Source organism: Balaenoptera ricei, chromosome 3 (assembly GCF_028023285.1).
Source record: "Balaenoptera ricei isolate mBalRic1 chromosome 3, mBalRic1.hap2, whole genome shotgun sequence".
NCBI classification, from domain to species: domain Eukaryota; kingdom Metazoa; phylum Chordata; class Mammalia; order Artiodactyla; family Balaenopteridae; genus Balaenoptera; species Balaenoptera ricei.
In genome coordinates, this window is record NC_082641.1 from 163,107,763 (window position 1) to 163,131,492 (window position 23,730).

The 23,730-nt window shown below is 47.2% G+C and overlaps 1 protein-coding gene across 1 annotated transcript; it reads right to left on the bottom strand.

The window, feature by feature from the left end:
- Positions 1-1,468: 1,468 nt before the first annotated feature.
- On the bottom strand, positions 1,469-21,756 carry LMAN2 (lectin, mannose binding 2). Its single transcript, XM_059917804.1, has 8 exons — positions 21,395-21,756; positions 21,108-21,226; positions 7,558-7,675; positions 6,657-6,736; positions 6,352-6,513; positions 6,148-6,262; positions 3,387-3,506; positions 1,469-2,156 (listed from the first exon to the last, which is right to left on the bottom strand). The coding sequence occupies exons 1-8, from the start codon at positions 21,612-21,614 to the stop codon at positions 1,996-1,998; spliced, it is 1,095 nt and encodes a 364-aa protein (XP_059773787.1). The 5' UTR covers positions 21,615-21,756; the 3' UTR covers positions 1,469-1,995.
- Between the last annotated feature and the right edge of the window lie 1,974 nt (positions 21,757-23,730).

A 23,730-nucleotide genomic window follows, 5' to 3' on the forward strand; every position in this document is an offset into this window, starting at 1 on the left:
ACTTCTGTGTCCTGACGCTGTGTCGATGCAGAGCCCGTGTGGTTCTTCAGCCAAGACGCTTAAGAAAACCCAGACCCAAGACCAGCCGATGGAGGAGGAGGTTGAGACGTTTGCCTTTCAGGCGGAAATTGCCCAATTGATGTTACTGAGCATCAATACTTTCTACTCGAATAGAGAGCTCTTTCTGAGAGAGCTTATTTCAAATTCATCAGATGCTCTGGACAAAATCATGATATGAAAGCTTGACAGATCCCCAGTAAACTAGACTCTGGGAAACAGCTGCACATTAATCTCATTCCAGACAAGTAAGATCGAACCCTCACTATTGTGGGTACCAAAATAGGGATGACCAAGGATGATTTGATCAATACCCTTGGTGCTATCACCAAGTCTGGGACCAAAGCATTCATGGAGGCCTTGCAGGCTGGTGCAGATCTCTCTGTGACTGACCAGTTTGGTGTCAAGTTTTATTCTGCCTATTTGGTTGCTGAAAGTGGTCGTTATCTCCAAACACACTGAGCAGTATGCCTAGAGCCTTCTGTAGAAGGATCATCCGGTTAGGACTGACACAGGCAAACCTATGGGTTGTAGAAGAAAGGTTATTCTGTATCTGAAACAAGACCAAACTGAGTCCTTGGAGGAAAGAAGAATAAAGGAGATCGTGAAGAAACACTCTCAGGGACTTCCCTGGTGGTCCAGTGGTTAAGACTCCACACATCCACTGTAGGGTGCGCAGGTTCGATCCCTGGTCAGGGAACTAAGATCCTACATGCCTACATGCCTTGGGGCACAGCCAAAAAAAAAAGAAACTCTCAATTTATTGGCCATCCCATGACTCTTTTTGTGGAGAAGGAACATGATCAAGAAGTTAGTGATGGCTGAAATGTTGTTTAACTGTGAGTGGGAAGACGCTGGACTGGATGGAGGCCCTGTCCCATGGCGGGCAGGGGGTCAGGGGAAGACCAGACGCAGCAGCCAGCTGCACTGGGGGGAGAGCCTCAGAGGCTGCCACACATGGCACTTTCCACTGTGGGCTTTCCTCACTCCCTGAACCGCCTTTGACCCTTCAGGGCACCAGTGGGAACACCACTGCTGACCCCAACCTGCCCTCCTGCCCCCACAATCCCTTCCAGATCATCCAGAGCCCCTAGAGTTCCCTTGGGTGGAGGTCACACCCACCACATGGGAACCACATCTTCACCTCACTGGATCCTTTCACACAGAGGCCCAGGGAACGTGGAGATGGCGCAGGCCCCGCCCCCATGACGCCACCAGCTGTGTGACACTGGGCACATTTTGCTTGACCTGCAAGAGCTGTGATTCCCTACCTGGGAAATGGGGACCACAGCACCTGCCTCCTGGGGCTGTGCCGCAGGCCTGAGGGGACGAGGCTAGGAGCTATAAAGCGTGGCCAGCTGGAAGTCATTTGAAGAAAAGAAAAGCAAGTCTCTTAGGACAGCCACACAGCTGAGGTTGGTTATTTCACTTTATTTAGCAAACCGTCACACTCTGGGCCCCACCAAACGGCTCCTCCAGCCTCCCCCGAGGGTCTGCCTTGGAAAGAAGCTCAGAGGGCGAACAGGAAGGCCCAAGCCCCCCAGCTGGCCTCCTCTTCTGTCACACACACCACACAGCACAGAACAAGATCACTGGTCATGTCCTCAGGTGCCCACCCCAGTGTGGTCTGGGGGCCTCCAGTGTTCAACAGCCACCTGCGGGCGTCTCGGCCCAGCACCAGGCACAGACCCCCTGCTCCTGAGAGGCTAGCATAGGGCAAGGGCCTCTGCCCCCAGCTGTGGGGATGTCAAACCCTTTTTCCCCAGCCCTGAAGCCTGTCCCCACTGGGCAAGAAGCAAAATGTACGAAAATACTTCTTTAATTATTTCTTTGAAATGGTTAAGAAATAAGATCATCTTATTTTTCTTTTATAATCCTAGTTAAAAAAAAAAGTTCACATTAGCGCCAGGGCCCTTCCCCAAGCCGAGCACCCGTTGCTCAGTAGAAACGCTTGTTCCGCTCCTGCCGCTTCTGAAACACCACGGCCCCCACCACGGCACACACGATGATGCCCAGGAGGGCGCAGAGCAGCAGCAGGAACACCCGCCACCCCGTCAGGGGCCCGCTGCGGAAGTTCCCCGTCGGGTCGTCCACGTTGTCTGAGGGAGGAGAGAGGGGGGAATGAGAGGTCGGACGGGCTCCCAGGAGACGGGGGAGCAGGGCGACAGACCGTTTAGGTCCCCACACCCACCCTAGAGGCGTCAGCTGTGGCCTGCTCACACCGCACCAGTGAGGGGCAGGGGCATGCACAGAGATTGTCCAACCTCACTGGGACCAAGGTTCCCAGGGATCAAGGCTCCCAAGGATCCAGGGTGAGGTGCTTTCTGCTACAAGAAACTGGTGAACACTGGACTCCTCGGGTCTCCTTGACAGCCTGAGGCAGGCCCAGGACCTGCTTTCACAAGCCCACCCCCAGCCCAATGCAGTGGTCTGAGGTCCCCATCTGAAGAAACACAGCCCTGGCCACAGGCTGCCCTCATTTACATCTGGATGCGTTCGGTCGTTGTCTCCTAGGGGGTCTCCCAGGGCCCCGACCCCCAACCCCCATCCTTCTGCTTTGACCCTCTACCCCAATGGGTCCACCCGTCTGAAAACGAGTTAACCCCTGCTTGGCCAACTGCATGGGGTTGCTGGGTGGGCTGGAGCAGATGATGTGTCCGAAAACCCTTGGCAGCAGAAAGCCTTCAACCAAAGGTCACAAAACTGGTCTATGGCAGGATTTGTTTGGCCCCCAAAACATTTAAAAGCAACTTGAATCTTAAAAAAGTGAGATGTCACATAAAATGTTGGGTTCCACTGGTGCTCTATCACCTGCTGGGCCCACATGCACAACTCTGGGGCTCCTGGGATAGATTTTGCCACACACACACACACACACACACACACAGGGGCCTCACTTCCCCCACGAGAACCCTTGCTCTGTGAGGACGAAGCGGTGGCTGACTAGTACTCTGGGAAGAACTCAGGCTTGGGGTTTTGCCAAAACTCAAGTTCACATCTTGCCTTTTTACCTCTTTCTAGCTGAGGAAGCCTTAGGATCACCTCTCCCAGCAGTCACAGGACCTACTTCCAGGCCGTTCACTGAGGCTGCGCACTGAGGTATCAGAGTGCCCAATGCACCACACACACCAACAAACAGCCCCTTTGGCTTCACTGGCCGTTATCCCAGCACTGAGTGCAGGAGGATGCAGACACCAGGTGCTCACACACCTGCTAATGAGCACTATTTGCTGATCCAAGGGCCTGGCTGGACCAGGGAAGGGCAGATGGACCCCGGGCACTTGCCCGAGCCGGCCCAGGCCCCACTGGGAGGGGCTGCAAGTGCATACCTTTGGGCGACTTGAGCAAGTTGACGCTGGGCTCGATCTTGGTCCAGTCAATGTTCTCCTCGTCAGGCGTGTGCTCCACCATCAGCTGGAACAGCTTCATGGAGATGATGTCATGATTGTCTGAAGGATGAGAGTTAGCTTCTAAGGGGCCTGGAGCCGCTTCGGCGCACATGGCCCAACGGCCGCCCCCCCCACCACATAAAGTAGCCAGGTTCCCTGGGGAGAGCCCAGCAGCCCCCAGCAGGCAGCATTCCAGGGGCTGGAACACCTCCAGAACTCAGCAACAAGAAACCTGGAAGGAGGCAGAGCGGACAGGAAAAAGTAGGAGTTTTACAATCAAAATCATTGGGTCTAATCCTGGCTCTGCTGTCCTCTTTGAGGCTCAGTTTCCTCATTTGTAAATGCAGGTGGTAATCTCCATCTTGCATGATTATCAAGGCATATAAATGAGAAAGTACAGACAAGGCACAGGCGTATTGCTTGCAGATAGTATGTCTTTGAAAACAGAACCAGATAAGGACCCACACATTGTTCTATGACTGGTTGAGAAGCCTGATCCTCCCAAGGGCAGGCAGCCCCCCAACGTTCCTGTCACAGAGACCCAAATACAGGATGCAGACGAACGACTTGGCAGCCAGCTGAAAGCTCAGCCAGACACACAGTCAAGCAACTGTACCTGAGGAGGCTTGAGAAAGGCCTGGGTCCAACTAGTATGGGCAGGAGAGAACCTCTAAATGACACTGACAATAACTGACCACCCCATTTTTGAGATGGGGAGGGTGAGGCTCAGAACCAAGACAAGGGTCCCGGTCAGCCTGACTCCAGCTATCAGCTCAGCTAACTGACTAGAATCTGAGGAAAGGTCCAGAAAAGGGAGAGCCTAAAGAGCAAGGACCCCCACGGCTGGATTGGGCAGAGCCCAGCCATACCTGACACCAGTACGTGCAGCCCCTGGAAGCCCAGGGACAAGCACAGACTCTGGAGTCAGGCAGCAGGTCCCATCTGAGCTCTGCCGTTCCCTGGGTGCATGAACTTGACAAGATCCCTTCAACTCCCAAATGCCCGATGGTCCCAGTTGTATAAAAGGGGAAAGAGACCGCTACTTATCTAAGAACACACCACGTGCCTTCACGCATGTGATGCCTGATGGGAGGCTGGTGTGCACAACCCTCCAACTAACGGTCAGACACTACTGTGTGCATGGCTCCCTCCATTGCCCTTCCCGGGGCCTCTCTAAACAGCCTTAGAGAATATCCACCTGCCACAGATCTGGCTCTGTTCCCAGAACCTTCTCAGGACACCTGCTGAAACACTGTCAGATGGAACAAGACGGGCCATGAGCTGGTAATTACTGAAGCTGGTTAACAGCAACAAGGGGCTTATTAGAACACCTCCCCTCTTATGGGTATACAATCGGAATTTCCACATTAAAAACTTTAAAACAAACCCCCCCCCCCAAATAGACACTGGGACAGGGTGGACCCAGACATTTGCATGGTGAGGGGCAGGCTCCTGAACGGTGCTGGCTCACAGGCCCTGGAAACATCTATCCTGACAATAAACAAGCCTCTGACTGGTTCTCCACATTGCTTCCTAGCTCTGGTAGGCAGGAGCCAGCCCCAGGCTTGGTGCCTCCCAAGGGCCCTGAGAAGGGACTAAGGACCAAGGCCAAAGGCCAACATCAAGTGCCACCCAGGCCTGGTGGCTCCAAGAGGCCTGTGCAGGCAGGCAGCAACCCAATGCTTATAGCACTCACCGTAGGCCAAACGAGACAGAGCCCTGACTCTGTGAAGCTTACAATTCAGTGAGGGGGACACAGATAATGAAATAAATTACATGGCAAATTCCAGGATGGTTAAGTGCTATGAAGAAAAACAAAGCTAGGAAAGGTGATGGGAAGTGTGCAGGGGACTGGGATGTGTGTATGCGACTTTAAATGAGGGAATCAGGGACAGTCCCACTGAGGAAGTGACATCTGGGCGAGACCTGGAGAAGCCAAGGGAGAGATGCAAGCACAAAGGCCCAAGGCAGGAGGGCAGGCGTGGGTCTGAAGAGCGGCTAGGGGCAGTGTCACCAGGGAGCAGGGAGGATGAGCCAGAGGGAAGGGGGTGGGAAGGCGGCACACAGGCCTGGCAGATCACCGCTGGAAGGGAGGTGGGAGGAGCAGCTCTGCTGCTGTGCTGGGAGAAACTGTTGGGGCTGGCGTGGGAGGAGGGACCCTCGGGAGGCTCCTGTGGTTGTCCGAGAGAGGGAGGATGGTGGCCCGGACCTGCCGGCAGTAAAGGAAGGGAAAAAAGTGGTCTGAGGCAGGGAGAAGACAAAGCCAGCAGGACCAGCCAATGGATGGGAGGCGGCGTGTGAGAGAAAAAGCAGAGACCAGAATGATACCAAGGTGTTTTGACCTGAGCAACTACAAGGACAGAGGTTCGTTTCTATCTCTGGCTGTGGGTGTGTGAAGGCTGAGAGGCCTGCTTGGCACCAGGCGGAGATGCTGAGCAGGACGCTGGTGACACAGGTCTGGAGATAGAAAGCTGGGGGTCCACTGCATCCAGATTCAAAGCCCCCCAGCCCCTAGAGGACAGAGAGAGATGGCGGCTGAGGGACTGCTCATGGATATGGGAAGAGGAGGAAGAAAACCAGGCAAGCGTGGAATCAAATGAAGGAAGATCAAGGAGGAAAGGGACTGGCTGTGTCACAAGCTCCCAAAAGACCAGGGAAGGTCAGACTGAGACTTGACGCCTCGCTCAGCCCACACACTCACCAGACAGGTCGCCGGTGCCGGCCGAGGCTCCGAAGTAGTAGCCAGTGGGCAGGCGCACGCCCGTGATGTCAATGCAGTTCTTCCACTCGTTCTTGTCCTCCAGGTCAGTCATCACCTGCAGCCGACCAGCAGGTCAAGGGTAGCCTGGGGCCAGCCTGCCCACCTTCCCGAGCCCCCCCAGAGCCACCCCTCCCGCCCACTCACCGTCAGGCGACCCCGGGAGTAGCGCACGGCCAGGAAGGTGTCGTGATCGCGGTTGCGGAAGTCAGCCGTGCAGCCTGCCAGCTCGGTCCAGCGGCCATCCTTGCTGTGGTCGTAGGACAGGGAGCCATTGTTCACCATCACGGAGATGTACGGGAACACACGCTGAAACAAGACGCAGGTTACTCTGAGGCCAGCCCAGCCCGTGGGAGGCCTCAGGGCACCCACCACCCTGATCCCTGGAGGCTCCTCTCATGCAGGGACCAGGGAGAAGTCCCGTCCTGCTCTGCAGGAGAGCAGGGGCCTACCTCTGTGGTCTCATCATTGGGATACGTGTCCAGGAAGATGGCTAAGCCATGGAAATTGTCTTTGCTTCCAAACACAGGCCCTGGAATTAGAAGGAGATGCTCCTGTAACGGGAGAAACTGGAGTTGTCCCATGGATACCTGAAGGACAAAGTAATGCCAGCATGGGTGGGTTAATCTGTGGTCATTCTCCCAGGAAAGAGAAGGGATCTCTAAGTGGGGGTCGGGTGGGGGACTGGAGGGTGGTCTCAGGGGTGTGGCAGAGAGGACTCAAGTTTGAAGCCTGAACTGTGAAGGAACAGCACCTGCCTATGTGCTCTGAGGTGTCAGGTGACAAGGGGATACCCAACCTGTGATAACCAGGTGGCCATTGCAGTAAGAACCATCCCTTAACCCTTCTGTCCAAGGCCAGACAGCAAACATTTTAGGCTTTGTGGGCCACAGATGGTCACTATCACACAGTCTTCCCTGTTTTATCCTTTTTAAAATGGTAGAGGGACTTCCCTGGTGGTCCAGTGGGTAAGACTCCGTGCTCCCAATGCAGGGGGCCCAGGTTCGATCCCTGGTTGGGGAACTAGAACCAGCATGCATGCCACAACTAAGAAGCCCACATGCTGCAACTAAAGATCCCACGTGCTGCAACTAAGACCCGGCGCAGCCTAAATAAATAAAATAAAATAAAACGGTAGAATGGTAAAAGCATTCTTAGCTGGTGTAGAACACCAGGCCACAATGGGGCACAGAGTTGGGCCACAGGGTCATCTTCTAAAAGGACGCTCCCTCCAGTTGCCCCCAGGTCCCAGGTTTCCTCAAAGAGGAGCAGCAGCACCCTAACAAGGGGGTGCAGAGTGGAGGATCCTTGGCCACAGACGCACAGGTCCCACCTGTGCGAGTGCCACCCTACCTGGCACCAGGCGGTCCCGGGTATACCACAAGGCAATGCCGTCACCATGGAGATTCTTCTTCCCTGCGCCATGGACTTTGAAGTGAACGTGCATCTCCCAGTCCTTGAGGAAGCAAGGCTAGAGGGAGAGCAGAGGGCTGCTCAGAGCTCCCCAGGCTTGTCTGCCAGATGGAGGTGACCCGGCACAGACCCTGCACCGAGATGACACTCAGAACAGGGCCAGGCAGCAGGGTCACGAGTGTCACTGACCAACTGACCCCCCAGCGTTCTCAGCAGGGAGGGAGGGGCTGCTGGGCCTCCCAGGTCGGGAGTGGGAGGCCACAGAGTATCCCAAGGCTGCTGAGGCAGCTTTTTAACAGAACGAGGGAGATCCATAAGCACTTACAGTTCAAGATCAAGATATTAAAGATACTAAGAGAGGAAAGATAAGTTGCAAAACAGTATCAGCACTATGTGCTCATTTTTGAAAAAGAAAGAAGTTAGGATATGTGTAGAGAAAGAAGGAAATGAAAGAAATATGAACCAACATTAATGAAAGCTAACTCTGGGAGGGGAACGTCTACTTTCTATGTCTGAATCTTCTGTATTGAACATATTACTTCTGTAATTAGAAAAAACTCAAATGAAAAATAAAAACCCTATGTCCCATTGTGGGTGATCTGGCTTGTGCACCACTGATTTACCAGATTCACTGTTCTGGGCCTGGGCACCAGGAGCCCAGGTGAGGAGACCCGGCCCCTGAGAACACAGGGTTAGCAGGCACCTGCACTACAGCCTGACACAGTGTGAAGTCAGCCCTTCAAGTTCTTGACAGTTCATTGGCTCTGGGAGACCCTGCAGATTCTGGAGGGGGCAACTGTGAGGTGATAAGAACCAGGTCTCAAGGACATATGGGCACGGAATCTAAGTCCAAGACCTGATGAGCGGATGGAAGGCCTGGTGAACCAGTCTTGCTTTGGACTGAGATGACAAAAACTGCAACTGAAAAGTAAGAATGAATGAGAAAGGCTTCCCAGGGATTGTAGCTCAGCTATGAGTCCTCACAATCCCTGAAATTAGACTAAACAGACTCACCCAAGCCTCACATTTCAGCAAAAAAATCTTGCAAACACAGGGGTGTCCCTGGTGGCGCAGTGGTTAAGAATCCGCCTGCCAATGCAGGGGACACGGGTTTGAGCCCTGGTCCGGGAAGATCCCACATGTCACGGAGCAACTAAGCCTGTGCGCCACAACTACTGAGCCTGTGCTCTAGAGCCCACAGCCACAACCACTAAGCCTCTGAGCCACAACTACTGAAGCCCACGCGCCTAGAGCCCGTGCTCCGCAACAAGAGAAGCCACCGCAATGAGAAGCCTGCTCACTGCAACAAAGAGTAGCCCCCGCTCGCCGTAACTAAAGAAAGCCCGCACACAGCAACAAAGTCCCAATGCAACCAAAAATAAAAATAAATAAATAAATAAATAAATTCATTAAAAAAAAGAAAAAAGCTATCTTTCATTCTTCAGGGAGAAGAAAAGTGATCCGGATCCAGATGTAAAGTCAGAGATTCACGAAGGAATGAAGAACAATGACTAAAGTAGATATGAGACTAAAAATCTAAATAAATATTTGACTGCATAAAACAATAATGCTTTGCGTGATTTAAAACAGAAAGATTAATAACAACGGGGTAAAAAGAGTTAAAGTGTTCTAAAAGCCTTGCGTCGTCCTGGAAGGAGTTAGAAGTACGTGTTATCATTAGACTTTGGTAAAACATGTGTGCTTTAAACTCCAGAGAAACAATTAAAATACTGGGAAATAAGCACAGAACTTTCAAGCTAAAAGAAGAGTAAAAGTGGAATAAAAATTAGCCAACCCCAAAGAAGCCGAGACCCGAGAGAAGAATGAACAGAGGTCAGTACAAACAGAAAGTAAACAGTAAGATGGCAGATTAAACCCAAATAAACGTATCAGTAATTTTACTAAATGTAGATAGACTAAATGCTGGTAAGGGTACACATGATCTCCCTGTATTATTTTCTTTTCTTCTTCTTTTTTTTTTAAATGAAGTACAGTTCACATACAATATTAGTTTCAGGTGCACCACATAGGGATTGATATTTACATACATTACGAATTGATCACCACAATAAGTCTAGTAACTATCTGTCACCATAGAAAGTTATTGTAATATTATTGACCACATTCCCTATGCTGTACTTTACATCCCCATGACTTATTTATTTTATAACTGGAAGTCTGTACCTCTTAATCTCTGTATTTTTTCTTACAACTGCATGTGAATCTACAACTGTCTCAAAATAAAAGGTTTAATTTTAAAAATAAATAACAGATCAAAGACTTAAACTTAAGAGCTAAAACTACAAAACTCTTTAGAAAAAAAAACGGAAAATCTTCACAACACCGGATTTAGCAATAATTTCCTAGATATTACACCAAAGCACAGACAACAAAAAAATCAAATTGGACTTCATCAAAATTAAAACCTTTTACACATCAAAGAACATGAAGAGAATGAAAAGACAACCCACAGACTGAGAGAAAATATTTCCAAATCATATATTGATAATGTCCAGAAGATACAGAAAACTCCTAAAACTGAACAAAAAACCCAATTCAAAAATGGGCAAACGACTTGGATACACATTTTTTCATAGAAGAATATATACAAATGGCTAATCACATGAAAAGACGCTCAACATCATTAGTCATTAGAGAAATGCAAATCAAAACCACAAGATACCACTCCACACCCATTTGGATGGCTATCATCAAAAAAATGGAAAATAAGTATTGCAAAGATGCGGAGAAATTGGAACCCTGATGCATTGCTGGTGAGAATGTAAAATGGTGTGGTTGCTATGGAAAACAGTTTGGTGGTCCTCAAAAAGTTAAACAAAGAGTTACCATATGACCCAGCAATTCCACTTCCTAGGTATTTACCAAAAAAAAGTGAAAACAGGCACTACAACAGCCACCTATGTCCACCCATGTACGTAGCAGCGCTGTTCACAATAGCCAAAAGGTGGAAACCACCCAGTGTCCACCAACAGATGAATGGATAAACAAAATGTGGTGTGTGCGCACGCACGTGCACACACACACACACACACACAGAGGAATGTTATTTGGCCATAAAAAGGAATGAAGTACTAAAACATGCTACAACATGGATGAACCTTGCAGATATTATGCTAAGTGAAATAAGCCAGATATAGACAAATATTCTATGATTCCATTTATATGAGGTACCTAGAAAAGTCAAATTCAGAAAGAGAAAGCAGAATAGTGGTTACCAGGGGCTGTGGGGAGGCAGGGAGCGGGGAGTTAGTGTTTAATGAGTACAGTTTCAGCTTGGGAGGATGAAAAAGTTCTGGAGATAGATGGTGGTGATGGTTGCACAACAAGGTGAATGTACTTAATGCCACTAAACTGTACACTTGAAAGTGGTTAAGGGACTTCCCTGGTGGCGCTGTGGTTAAGAATCCGCCTACCATTGCAGGGAACACGGGTTCAAGCCCTGGTCCGGGAAGATCCCACATGCTGTGGATCAACGAAGCCCGTGCACCACAACTACTGAGCCTGCGCTCTAGAGCCCATGAGCCACAACTACTGAGGCTGCGTGCCACAAATACTGAAGCCCGTGAGCTATAACTACTGAAGCCTGAGCGCTACAACTACTGAAGCCCGCATGCCTAGAGCCTGCGCACCGCAAAAAGAGAAGCCACGGCAGTGAGAAGCCTGCGCACCACAATGAAGAGTAGCCCCCACTCGCCGCAACTAGAGAAAGCCCGTGCGCAGCAACAAAGGCCCAATGCAGCCAAAAATAAATAAATAAATTTATTTTTTTTAATTATAAAAAGAAAAGTGGTTAAGATAGTAAATTTTATGTCATGTATATTTTACCACAATAAAAAATTTTTTGAGAAATTTTATTTTTTCATGCAGATACATATTTACAGTAATCAAAGTATTTACATTTTTTACAGTATTTACATTTTTTTAAATATTGAAGATTGATTTACAATGTTAATTTCTGCTGTACAGCAAAGTGACTCAGTTATACAGATACATATACTCTTTTTCATATTATTTTCCATTATGGATTATCATAGGATATTGAATATAGTTCCCTGTGCTGTACAGTAGGACCTTGTCGTTTATCCATCCTATATATAATAGTTTGCATCTGCTAATTCCAAACTCCCAATCCTTCCCTCCCCCACCCCCTTCCCCCTTGGCAATCACAAGTCTGTTCTCTGTATCGGTGAGCCTGTTTCTGTTTCATAGATATGTTCATTTGTGTCATATTTTAGATTCTACATATAACTGATATATTTGTTTTTCTCTGTCTGACTTACTTCACTTAGTATGATCATCTCTAGGTCCATCCATGTTGCTGCAAATGGCATTACTTCATTCTTTTTTGTAGCTGAGTAATATTCCACTGTATATCCACATCCTTATCCATTCATCTATCGATGGACATTTAGGTTGTTTCCATGTCTTGGCTATTGTAAATAGTACTGCAATGAACACTGGAGTGCATGTATCTTTTCAAATTAGAGTTCTGTCTGGATATATGCCCAGGAGTGGGATTGCCGGATCATATGGAAAATCTGTTTTTAGTTTTTTGAGGAATCTCTATACTGGCTGCACCAATTTACATTCCCACCAACAGTGTAAGAGGGTTCCCTTTTCTCCACACCCTCTCCAGCATTTATTATTTGTAGACTTTTTAATGATGGCCATTCTGACCGGTGTGAGGTGGTACCTCATTGCAGTTTTGATTTGCATTTCTCTAATAATCAGAGACGATGAGTATCTTTTCATGTGCCTACTGGCCATCTGTATGTCTTCTTTGGAGAAATGTCTATTTAGGTTTTCTGCTCATTTTTTGATTGGATTGGTTTTTTTTTTGGTAATTGAATTGTATAAGCTGTTTGTATATTTTGGAAATTAAGCCCTTGTCGGTCGCATCATTTGCAAATACTTTCTCCCAGTCCATAGGTTTCTTTTCATTTTGTTTATGGTTTCCTTTGCTGTGCAAAAGCTTATAAGTTTGATCAGGTCCCATTTGTTTATTTTTGCTTTTATTTCTATTGCCTTGGGAGACTGACCTAAGGAAATATTGGTAGGATTTATATCAGAGAATGTTTTGCCTATGTTCTCTTCTAGGAGTTTTATGGTGTCATGTCTTATATTTAAGTCTTTAAGCCATTTTGAGTTTATTTTTGTACATGGTGTGAGGGTGTGCTCTAACTTCATTGATTTACATGCAGCTGTCCAACTTTCCCAACACCACTTGCTGAAGAGACTGTCTTTTCCGCATTGTATATTCTTGCGTCCTTCGTGGTGACCATCACATTTTAAAAAACTGTCCCAATGCCATTGAGTATTGTACTGAAGACAATGGCTTCAAAAATTAAAGTATTTAAAAGTAAAAAACAATAAAAGGTTAAATGGTAAATTTTATGTTATTGTATTTTACCACAATAAAAATAAACGAATAACCGCCCAAAAGCCTAATTTTATGCTGTTTACAGGAGACAACTCTAAAACATAAAGAAGTGGGAAAACGAAAAGGATAGAAAAAGATATTGCATGCAAAAACTAAGCAAAAGCAATCTCGTGCAGCTATGCCAATAACAAAGTTTAGAAGGGGACTCTTCTTAAGAACAAAGGACTCCATTTTTCAGGAAAATTTTGGTCTCAAAATATATAAAGCAGGGGCTTCCCTGGTGGTGCAGTGGTTAAGAATCCACCTGCCAATGCAGGGGACACGGGTTCAAGCCCTGGTCCGGGAAGATCCCACATGCCGCGGAGCATCTAAGCCCGTGTGCCACAACTACTGAGCCTGCGCTCTAGAGCCCCCGAGCCACAACTACTGAGCTTGCATGCCACAACTACTGAAGCCCGTGCGCCTAGAGCCCGTGCTCTGCAACAAGAAAAGCCACTGCAATGAGAAGTCCCTGTACCGCAACGAAGAGTAGCCCCCGCTCACCGCAACTAGAGAAAGCCCGTGCGCAGCAACAAAGACCCAACGCAGTCAAAAATAAATAAATAAAATAAATAAATTTTAAAAAATAATAATAATATATAAAGCAGAAACTGACAGACTACAAAGATAAAGACAAATCCATACACAGGCATTTTAATACACCTCTCCTAATAACTGATAAAAACAAGCAAAAATGTCAGAAAGATATAGAGATTTGAACCCAATCAGCAAACATGACCTAAGGACCTAAATGGCACACTTCATTCAAGCAGTAAAGAATCCACATCCTTCACAAGCACACACGGAATGTTTCCCCAAAATCCTGATCATTCGAAGGACCGTTTGCAAGTCTCAACAGACCTCCAAGGATTGAAATCATAGAACCTGTTCCCTGACCATGATGAAATTAAACTAGATATCAATAACTTAAAAAATAAAGATAACTAGGGGGCTTCCCTGGTGGCGCAGTGGCTGAGAATCTGCCTGCCAATGCAGGGGACACGGGTTCGAGCCCTGGTCTGGGAAGATCCCACATGCCACGGAGCGACTGGGCCCGTGAGCCACAACTACTGAGCCTGCGCGTCTGGAGCCTGTGCTCCACAACAAGAGAGGCCGCGACAGTGAGAGGCCCGCGCACCGCGATGAAGAGTGGTCCCCACTTGCCGCAACTAGAGAAAGCCCTTGCACAGAAATGAAGACCCAACACAGCCATAAATAAATAAATAAATAAATAAAAATTTAAAAAAAAAATAAAATAAAATAAAGATAACTAGAAAAGCCCTCATGTATTTGAAAAAACTTAAAAACATATCTCACATACACAAAAGTCAGCCCAGAAACCAAGATTTCAAATGGGCTCTTCGGTGCCCAGGAGTTTTCTATGCCTGGGAACAATGCACTGAGATAAGACCCCAGCTGGTGGGAGGTGTGCCTCTGAGAAGGGCAATGATGCACTGGAAGGTGGGAAAGGAAAACCTCCCCTCCTGTCCCTGGCATGTTTGCAGGGAGATCAGTTTCAGGTAAGAGTACCCATGGAAGCTGAGGACCTAGAAACCAATACCTCCAAGACTATCCCAGCCTTAGAAAGTCTCCGTGTACTGCAGGTAAGACTGCAGGATCATCAGACAGAATACTGTGATACAGACAATATAAAGAAGGATTTTAAGCAGATGAGGTACGGGCTAGAACTGATGTAGAAGCTGATTTTGAGGGCAGAACATGACACGGCCATGGTCCTCCATCCTGGCTGCACAGTTGAGCCACATGGGGAGCTCAGAAATCTTAATGCCCTGGCCCTCCTCCAGGCCAACTAAATCAGAATCAATCATTGGCGGTCACAGACCATTTTACAGTTAGGTAGTTTCTGTGTCTTGGCTTGCAACAAAGTGAAAGGCAGACCTAATCCTTTTTTTTTTTTAATTGGAGTATAGTTGCTTTACAATGTTGTGTTAGTTTCTGCTGTATAGCAAAGTGAATCAGCTTTATGTATATATATATCCACTCTTTTTTTGGATTTCCTTCCCACTTAGGTCACCACAGACCACTGAGTAGAGCTCCCTGTGCTATACAGTAGTTCTCATTAGTTATCTATTTTATATTGTCTATAGTAGTGCATATATGTCAACCCCAATCTCCTGTAAGTTTGTTCTCTACATCTGTGACTCTATTTCTGCTTTGCAAATAAGTTCATCTGTACCATTTTTCTAGATTCCACATATAAACGATATTATACGATATTTGTTTTTCTCTTTCTGACCTACTTCACTCTGTATGACAGTCTCTAGGTCTATCCACATCAAGGCAGAGCTAATCTACAGTCAGCTGATACATTGTTAAAATTTTTGATGAAAAATCACTACATGATTTAGGGTTTATAAACCAAAGAAATTCAAAACATTGAGTGACCCTGCTATAACAAAACTCCCTGCATCTCCATCTACTATTTAAGCAAACACAAGTTCTCAGCATTCACACAGATAAAAACAAAAAACAGAAGTCATGCTAAAGCTTCTCATTCTGACAATGACATCCACCAAATGGGGGTGGGGAGATGACAGTTGGATGAGATGCATTTCAATAAATGTTTACTTTGTGTAATAATTATTCAAAAATTGTGTAATGTGTAAGGCATTTCTTTTGATCAACTGTATACCAATGATAATTATAATAATCCCAAAGAAAATATTAAAACTTAATTTCAAGGTCCCAACAAGGTTAAAAGCTTAAATTATTACACTTATTTTATTTGCAGAGGAACATGATAGTCTAATCAGTAAAATTTTCAAGCATTAAATATACTGCATTAAGATAAAATTCTAGGGGGCTTCCTTGGTGGCACAGTGGTTGAGAGTCTGCCTGCCAATACAGGGATTCAAGCCCTGGTCTGGGAAGATCCCACATGCCGCGGAGCAACTAGGCCCGTGAGCCACAATTACTGAGCCTGCACGTCTGGAGCCTGTGCTCCGCAACCAGAGAGGCCGTGATAGTCAAAGGCCCGTGCACCATGATGAAGAATGGCCCCCACTTGCCGCAACTGGAGAAAGCACTCGCACGGAAACAAAGACCCAACACAGCCATAAATAGAAAGAAAGAAAGAAAGGAAGGAAGGAAGGAAGGAAGGAAGGAAGGAAGGAAGGAAGAAAGAGAGAGAGAGAGAGAGAGAAAGAAAGAAAGAAAGAAAGAAAGAAAGAAAGAAAGAAAGAAAGAAAGAAAGAAAAAGAAAGAACCTACTCTGCAGGGTTGTTTTAAAAAAAAAATAGATAAAATTCTGTGTGGGAAATGAAATGAAAATACAAGTTCAATTTTTTAAAATGATGTACAATTTGGGCTTATTCATAGTCTTTAAAAGAGTGGATCTCAAAAGGGAACCCTCCTGCACTGTTGGTGGGAATGTAAATTGATACAGCCACTATGGAGAACAGTATGGAGCTTCCTTAAAAAACTAAAAATAGAACTACCATTATGACCCAGCAATCCCACTACTGGACATATACCCTGAGAAAACCATAATTCAAAAAGAGTCATGTACCACAATGTTCACCGCAGCACTATTTACAATAGCCAGGACACGGAAGCAACCTAAGTGTCCATCGACAGATGAATGGATAAAGATGTGGCACATATATACAATGGAATATTATTCAGCCATAAAAAGGAACGAAATTGAGTTATTTGTAATGAGGTGGATGGACCTAGAGTCTGTCATACAGAGTGAAGTAAGTCAGAAAGAGAAAAACAAATACCGTATGCTAACACACATATATGGAATCTAAAAAAACAGTACTGATGAACCTAGTGGCAAGGCAGGAATAAAGACACAGACGTAGAGAATGGACTTGAGGACACAGGGCGGGAAGGGGAAGCTGGGAGGAAGTGAGAGAGTAGCACTGACATATATACACTACCAAATGTAAAATGGATGGCTAGTGGAAAGCTGCTGAACAGCACAGGGAGACCAGCTCGGTGCTGTGTGACAACCTAGAGGGGTGGGTTAGGGAGGGTGGGAGGGAGGCTCAAGAGGGAGGGGATATGGGGATATATGTATACATACAGCTGATTCACTTTCTTATACAGCAGCAACTAACAACACTGTAAAGCAATTATACTCCAATAAAGATACAAAAAATAAATAAATAAATAAATAAATAAAAGAGTGGATCTCAAATTGCAATATTTAGCTTCCACTGAATAGGAGGTGGGGGAAGAAAGACAGCACAATTATATTCCAGACTGAAAAATCTGATGAAGGCAAGTGCAGAATTCTCTCAGCCTGTGACACTGCCAACCACCAACTACCTCCAACCATAATTAAGTTACTTGTGACTGAACCAATTTCTAGCAGTTCCAGCACTATTTGTACCTCACTTTAAAAAAAAAAATTTTTTTTAATGTTATGCTGAACTCACTTCCTTGAAAAATATAAGGCTACATTGTAATTCTTAAAAGTTATCAGAAAACATGGGGACGTCCCTGGCGGTCCAGTGGCTGCGACATCACGCTTCCACTGCAGAGGGCCCGGGTTCGATCCCTGGTTGGGGAACTAACATCCTGCATGCTGCACAGTGAGGCCAAAAAAAAAAGTTATCTAAAAACACATGGGACCTAATTAAACTTAAAAGCTTTTGCACAGCAAAGGAAACCATAAACAAAACAAAAAGACAATCCACAGAATGGGAGAAAACATTTGCAAACAAAGCAACCGACAAGGGATTAATCTCCAAAGTATACACACAGATCAGGCAGCTCAATATCAAAAACAAACAACACAATCAAAAAATGGGCAGAAGATCTAAATAGACAATTCTCCAAAGAAGACAGACAGATGGCCAAGAAGCACATGAAAAGCTGCTCAACATCGCTGATCGTTAGAGAAGTGCACATCAACACTACAATGAGGGGTGGCTGGGCAGGCAGGCAGGCAGGCGGCTAGGTGGGTGGCAGCGGCCTCTGGGCAGTAGAGGGGGCTCTGGGGTGGCACCACAGGCAAGGGTAGAGGGGCAAGTTGGCCGCCACCGCTGCTGGCAGGGGGGCAGGGGGGCGGGGGGGAGGAGAGCCACTTCCAGGTAGGGAGCGGGTGGGAGAAGGAAAGGCGGGAAGCCGCTCGGCTGAGGCACTCTTTAAATTTTTTTGGGTGCTGCAGAGGCAACTCCTGCTGATGTTCCTGATCCCCAGGGTGACAACGGCTGCTGCCTAACCTGGAAAGAGGAATGCCAGCTCCTGAGCAGGCCTCATTGGTGGAGGAGAGGCAACCACAGACCCATCAGGAAGCTGCCTCCACTGGCCCAGGCGTGGAACCTGAGACCACAGCCACCACTATTCTAGCTTCCATGAAGGAGCAGATAACCCTGCATGTTGAAGAAAGTTGGAAACCTATCATGATTTTTGCTGTGTAATTCCTTGATGGCCTCAGATGACTTCAAAACTTTACCTTTTGGCAAAGAATAGTATTCTGAATGGATGTTTTGTGGGAGAAAGCAAAAGGGGTTCTGGTTTCTTGAGAAAGAAGGAACCTACTTCTGCTCATGGGCTACCTCTTTCGTGAAGCCATGTTCACCCCAGCCTGAAGTCAACAAGTCAACTCTCTCTTGATCTTCTTTAGCACTTTATACCACTGTTCTCTTATCATATGCTCCTTTGAATGATATAATAAAAAGCTACCTAAGGATAAAAAAAAAAAAAACTACAATGAGGTATCACCTCACACCAGTCAGAATGGCCATCATCAGAAAGTCTACAGGGACTTCCCTGGTGGCGCAGTGGTTAAGACTCTGTGCTCCCAATGCAGGGGGCCCGGATTCAATCACTGGTCAGGGGAACTAGATCCCACATGCATGCCGCAACTAAGAGTTCTCATGCCACAACTAAAAGACCCAGCGCAACCAAATAAATAACTATTAAAAAAAAAAGTCTATAAACAATAATTGCTGGAGAGGGTGTGGAGAAAAGGGAACTCTCCTACACTGTTGGTGGGAATGTAAACTGGTACAACCACTATGGAGAATAGTATGGAGGTCCCTTAAAAAACTAAAAATAGAACTACCATATGATCCAGCAATCCCACTACTGGGCATATACCCAGACAAAACTCTAATTTGAAAAGATACAAGCACCCCAATGTTCACTGAAGCACTGTTTAAAATAGCGAAGACATGGAAGCAATCTAGATGTCCACTGACATGGATAAAGAAAATGTGGTACATATATACAATGGAATATTACTCAGCCATAAAAAAGAATGAAATAATGCCATTTGCAGCAACATGGATAGACCTAGAGATTATCATACTAAGTGAAGTAAGTCAGACAGAGAAAGACAAACAACATATGATATCACTTCAATGTGAAATGTAAAAAAAAAAAAAAAAAGATACAAATGAACTTATTTACGAAACAGAAACAGACTCATAGACTTTGAAAACAAACTTATGGTTACCAAAGGGGAAACGTGGGGGAGGGATAAATTAGGAGTTTGGGATTAACAAATACACACTACTGTATAGAAAATAAACAACAAGGACCTACTGTATAGCACAGGGGACTCTACTCAATATTCTGTAATAACCCATATGGGAAAAGAATCTGAAAAAAGAATGGATATATGTATATGTATAAATGAATCACTTTGCTGTACACCTAAAACACAACATTGTAAATCAACTATAATATAAAATAAAATTTTTAAAAAAATTTATATGACAGAATAATGTGACAGAATGTGACTCCGGGGGAAATAAAGTAGTTAATGAAGTACTCTCTGAGTGGGTGGCACTCGAGCTGAGACTTAACAGATGAGAAGAAACCAAGCAAGCATGAAGAGCCTGGAGACAGTGTCCCAGACAGAGGGAACGAGTGCAAAGGTCCTGAGGCAAGAAGGCAGCCAGAGAGGCTGGAACAAAATTAACAGAGCGAATGACTGGAAATGCCAGGCACTAGGGGCCGGACTGCGCAGACATAATGCATGTTTATCCCTTCACAAGAGACCCCAGGCTCTGAGGATCAGAGTGAAAGCTGAACAAAGTATCCCCAGATGCCCCTAGCTGGAAGGAGAGGTGGAGCTGAGGTAACAGGCAGATGAGGCAACAGAAGGACAGTGTGGGCTCTCAGAACTAAATGGGGACGTCATCCAGAAGGGACCAAAGAGCAGGGTGACAAAGAAAACTAGGACACTAGCCAACAGCTTAGGCCATGGGAACAGTAGGGATCAGGCAGGCTGAGGAAGGAGTACATTCTGCCCCCAATTATTCCCCTTTCACCTCTTTCCTGACCTTCCTTGGTGTGGAGTCTGTGCAGCAGCTGATCTTGGCCACTGCTTATATATGACACACCAGTGTCACCTGAGGCTCCCTAACCTCTGCAGCAAAGGTCACAGAAACTAAACTGCCCATGAGTCCACTGATGACTAGACCCTCAGTCAAGCACTGAGGAAGGGGACTGAGTCTGCAAGTATTTCTAAGGGGTTCCTCCACTGTCCAGGCTGGGTCAAGTGTAGCAAATGAATTGCTGGGCTTGGAGATGAGACAGATCAGAGTTTAAACGTTGTTTATGCCATTCGCTGTCTGTTAGCTCTGCAAAAACTCAGGATAGCCATCTACATCAGTCTGTTTGAGAATTAAGTGCAATAAGGCACGTTAAAGTCAGTGCCTAACACACAAAAAATACCCAATGAAGACCCCACTCGTTCCATTTATCCCACTAATGAGAGGGTTCAGTTCAGGCAGACGACAGCCCCACTACTTACTGGCTATGTGATTTTGGGGAAGGCACTTTAAACTCTGAGTCTTAGCTTCTTAGTCAGTGAAACAGAGATAACATCAGTTACTTCACATGGCTTTTGAAGGAATGAAGTAAGAAGAGTGTACGAAATGTCAAGCACAGCTCCTGACGACACATGGTTACTTCAATTGTCATTACCTGTTATCACTGGCGGGTGTGACCAAGATGGGGAAGGGGGCGGAGGAGGGAAGGGCGGCCTTCAAACTAAGCTCAGGCTTAGGCTGCTGACTGCAGTGGCTTACTTAATGCTCTGCCTAGCCTCTTGGGAACCACTCACCAGGTGGTTCCAGATAGAGCCCTCTTTGCTGCGCTCGTCAGGGGTCAGACGCACGTACTGGCTCGTGAGCATTGTGCTGCCTTGGAAGTCCCAAAGGAGCGTGGAGCTGGAACCGACCCCTGTGGGCAGAGACACGGGCAGACAGGTGCGTAAAAGACCAGGACAGGACTCGCTTTGCCAGAGGCAGGGAACCCACAGAACTGCTCTGACCAGAAGAAAGGGCACCCCTTCCCCAACCCCATCCAGCCTCGCCCTCACCCTGAACTCATTCCCGCCCCAGGCCTCACCGTGGTAGGGCTTGATAAGCGAATGCTCCCGTTTGAGGTGTTCACTGTTGCCGTCAGTTATGTCGGCAGCCACCGGCCCCAGAAACAGGAGAAAAAGTAGAAGTGTAGCGGGGCCAGGGCCGGGGCCGGGAAGCCCAGGCCTCCCCGGGCATCGCCGGCCCCAGCCCCAGCGCCAAACCCAGCCTGCCGCCGCCGCCGCCGCCGCCGTCGCCGTCGCCATTCTCCGTTCCTCTCGACCACTTCCGTCTTAGGACTTCCGCCTTCCGGGTGTTCCATCTAATAGCCTCCGGCCGGAAGCCCTCCAACCCTAGTGTCACCTGGGAACTGCCAGCAAAAGCAAAGCCTCGCTGCCGTGGAGACGGCCGGCTGTATTTGCTGAGCAGCCTCCCATCCTGGTCGAGTGCCTCGGCGGCTGCGAGGCACCTGTCAGCCAGCCTCAGCAATGGGTTCTTATGAGCGACAAGAGCAGCAACCAATCATGGAACAGCACGTTCGGCTTGTGGGCCAACGGGGAGCAGAGGGATGATTTGTGTCGGAGAGCAGCGCGAGGGTCGTCTGTGAAGTGGGGCATGCTGGAACTTGTAGTTTTCATGGGACGCTCGCGCGGGCTGGGAAGACGAAGCCCAGAACGCTCTTGGCCTCTGGCCACTGGTGGCGTCCCTGGAGTAACATTTCCCAGTCCAAGGAGAAGGGAGTTCTAAATTGAAGGCGGGGACCAGAATTCCAACTCCCGCGCCGCCTAGAACTCACTAGGGCGAGACTTTTTAGCCGTTTTTGGCTCCACGCCTTTGGAAACAGAATTCCCTTACTTGATGGGAAGGCCAGGCCAGGACTCGCTTTGCCAGAGGCAGGAACTTCCCTTCCCAGTTCCTCAGGCCCAGTTGGGTTTCAGCAGGAGGAGCAGACTCGAATCCTGTCCCAGTGATAGCCGGGGCCCATTCGTATCCAAACGATTGTAGTGCCTGCCTGGCGCAGCAGGAAGCGTCCAGGAAAGGTCCGGGAAAGCTGGCCGTGGAGCAAAGGTGGAAAACTGGTGGCCCACAGCCAAATAGAGCTCTTGCTGATGCTATTTCAATAAATGACTTAACTACCAATATTTTAAATCAGGAGACAAATTCACATTAAAAATCCAAATTTCCAGCTTCTCAGGAAAAATTGGAAGACCCAACCACACTAGGCTCATGGGGCTGCCCTGCTAAAAATGCCTTACTTTTCTAAGCTAGTCTCCACTCTGGCCACTAATTTACAGCACCTGCCTGGCCCTTCTAGACACTTGAATTAATGACCCCTGTTATAGATCACAGGGTGGGATAGTTGGTTTCCTGCTCCTTTAAGAAGTTGTCCTGGTGAATGAATGAACTTCTTCAGGATTAAGTGCTGAGACATCTTTTTAAAATTAGCGATATATATATGTATATTTCAGAGATTTATCTATATCTGTGCAAACAAGGACATGTGCATTCCACTAGACCTCCATGAGGGCTCAGATTTTTATCAGCTATAGTCACTACTTAATCCCCAGCATCTAGAAAAGTGCTTGGCACATAAAAGTTGATTAATAAGTAATTGGTGAAAGAATGAATGTTTGGTCTAGAGGTCATATTAGGGGGGAGACCTTGTAAACTTTAAAACCCCCTACGAGGCTAGGCCCAGATCCATGGCACAGCAGCCAGGCAGGTGGTCTCCACTCACAGCACACACCCTGCCACCCCCCATCACAGATATATTGACACCATCATGCACCTTATTAAGACCACCATTGGCAATGCTCCAGGCCCAAATGCAACTCCCAATACACACACCAAGTCTGACTTTATTGAATCCCTCTGTCTGGGTGGCCTGGAGCAAGGTGTCTGGAAAGAAGTGAATTAGGACTGGGTGAAGAGGTATATTAACTAGGATAATGCTAACTGCTATAACAAATAGACCCTAATGTGTAAAACAGCTAGAAGAAGTTGATTTCTCTCTCCCTTAACAGTCCAAAGCTGGTGTTCCTGGTTGATGGGTGGCTTGCCTTCTTACACTAATGTGGAGACCTAGGCTCCTTCCTTTTTGTGGCTCCACAAGCCCTTAGGGCTTCATCATCTTCTGTATCCAGTCAGCTAAAGGGGAAGGAGAGAATGTGGAGGACACATAGGGCTGAAAAGCCTTGGCACACACCACTCCACTCACATTCAGTTGGCGGGAACTAGTTAGCACATGGCCACACCTGACTGTGAGAGAGCCTGGGAAATTAAAGTTTAGCTGTGTGCCCAGGAGGACTAGGACATGAATTTGTGGTGAAGAATCACTCAGTTTCCACCTCCGAAGGTTTCGGGTCATGGCCCTAGAAGGGG

Excerpts from the sequence above, each read along its gene's own strand:
- LMAN2 (XM_059917804.1), bottom strand. The coding sequence starts at position 21,614 with ATGGCGACGGCGACGGCGGCGGCGGCGGCGGCGGCAGGCTGGGTTTGG. Across the intron at positions 7,676-21,107 it reads GCTCTATCTGGAACCACCTG|CCTTGCTTCCTCAAGGACTG; the intron begins GTGAGTGGTTCC and ends CTCTCCCTCTAG. Across the intron at positions 3,507-6,147 it reads CGGCACCGGCGACCTGTCTG|ACAATCATGACATCATCTCC; the intron begins GTGAGTGTGTGG and ends CTCATCCTTCAG.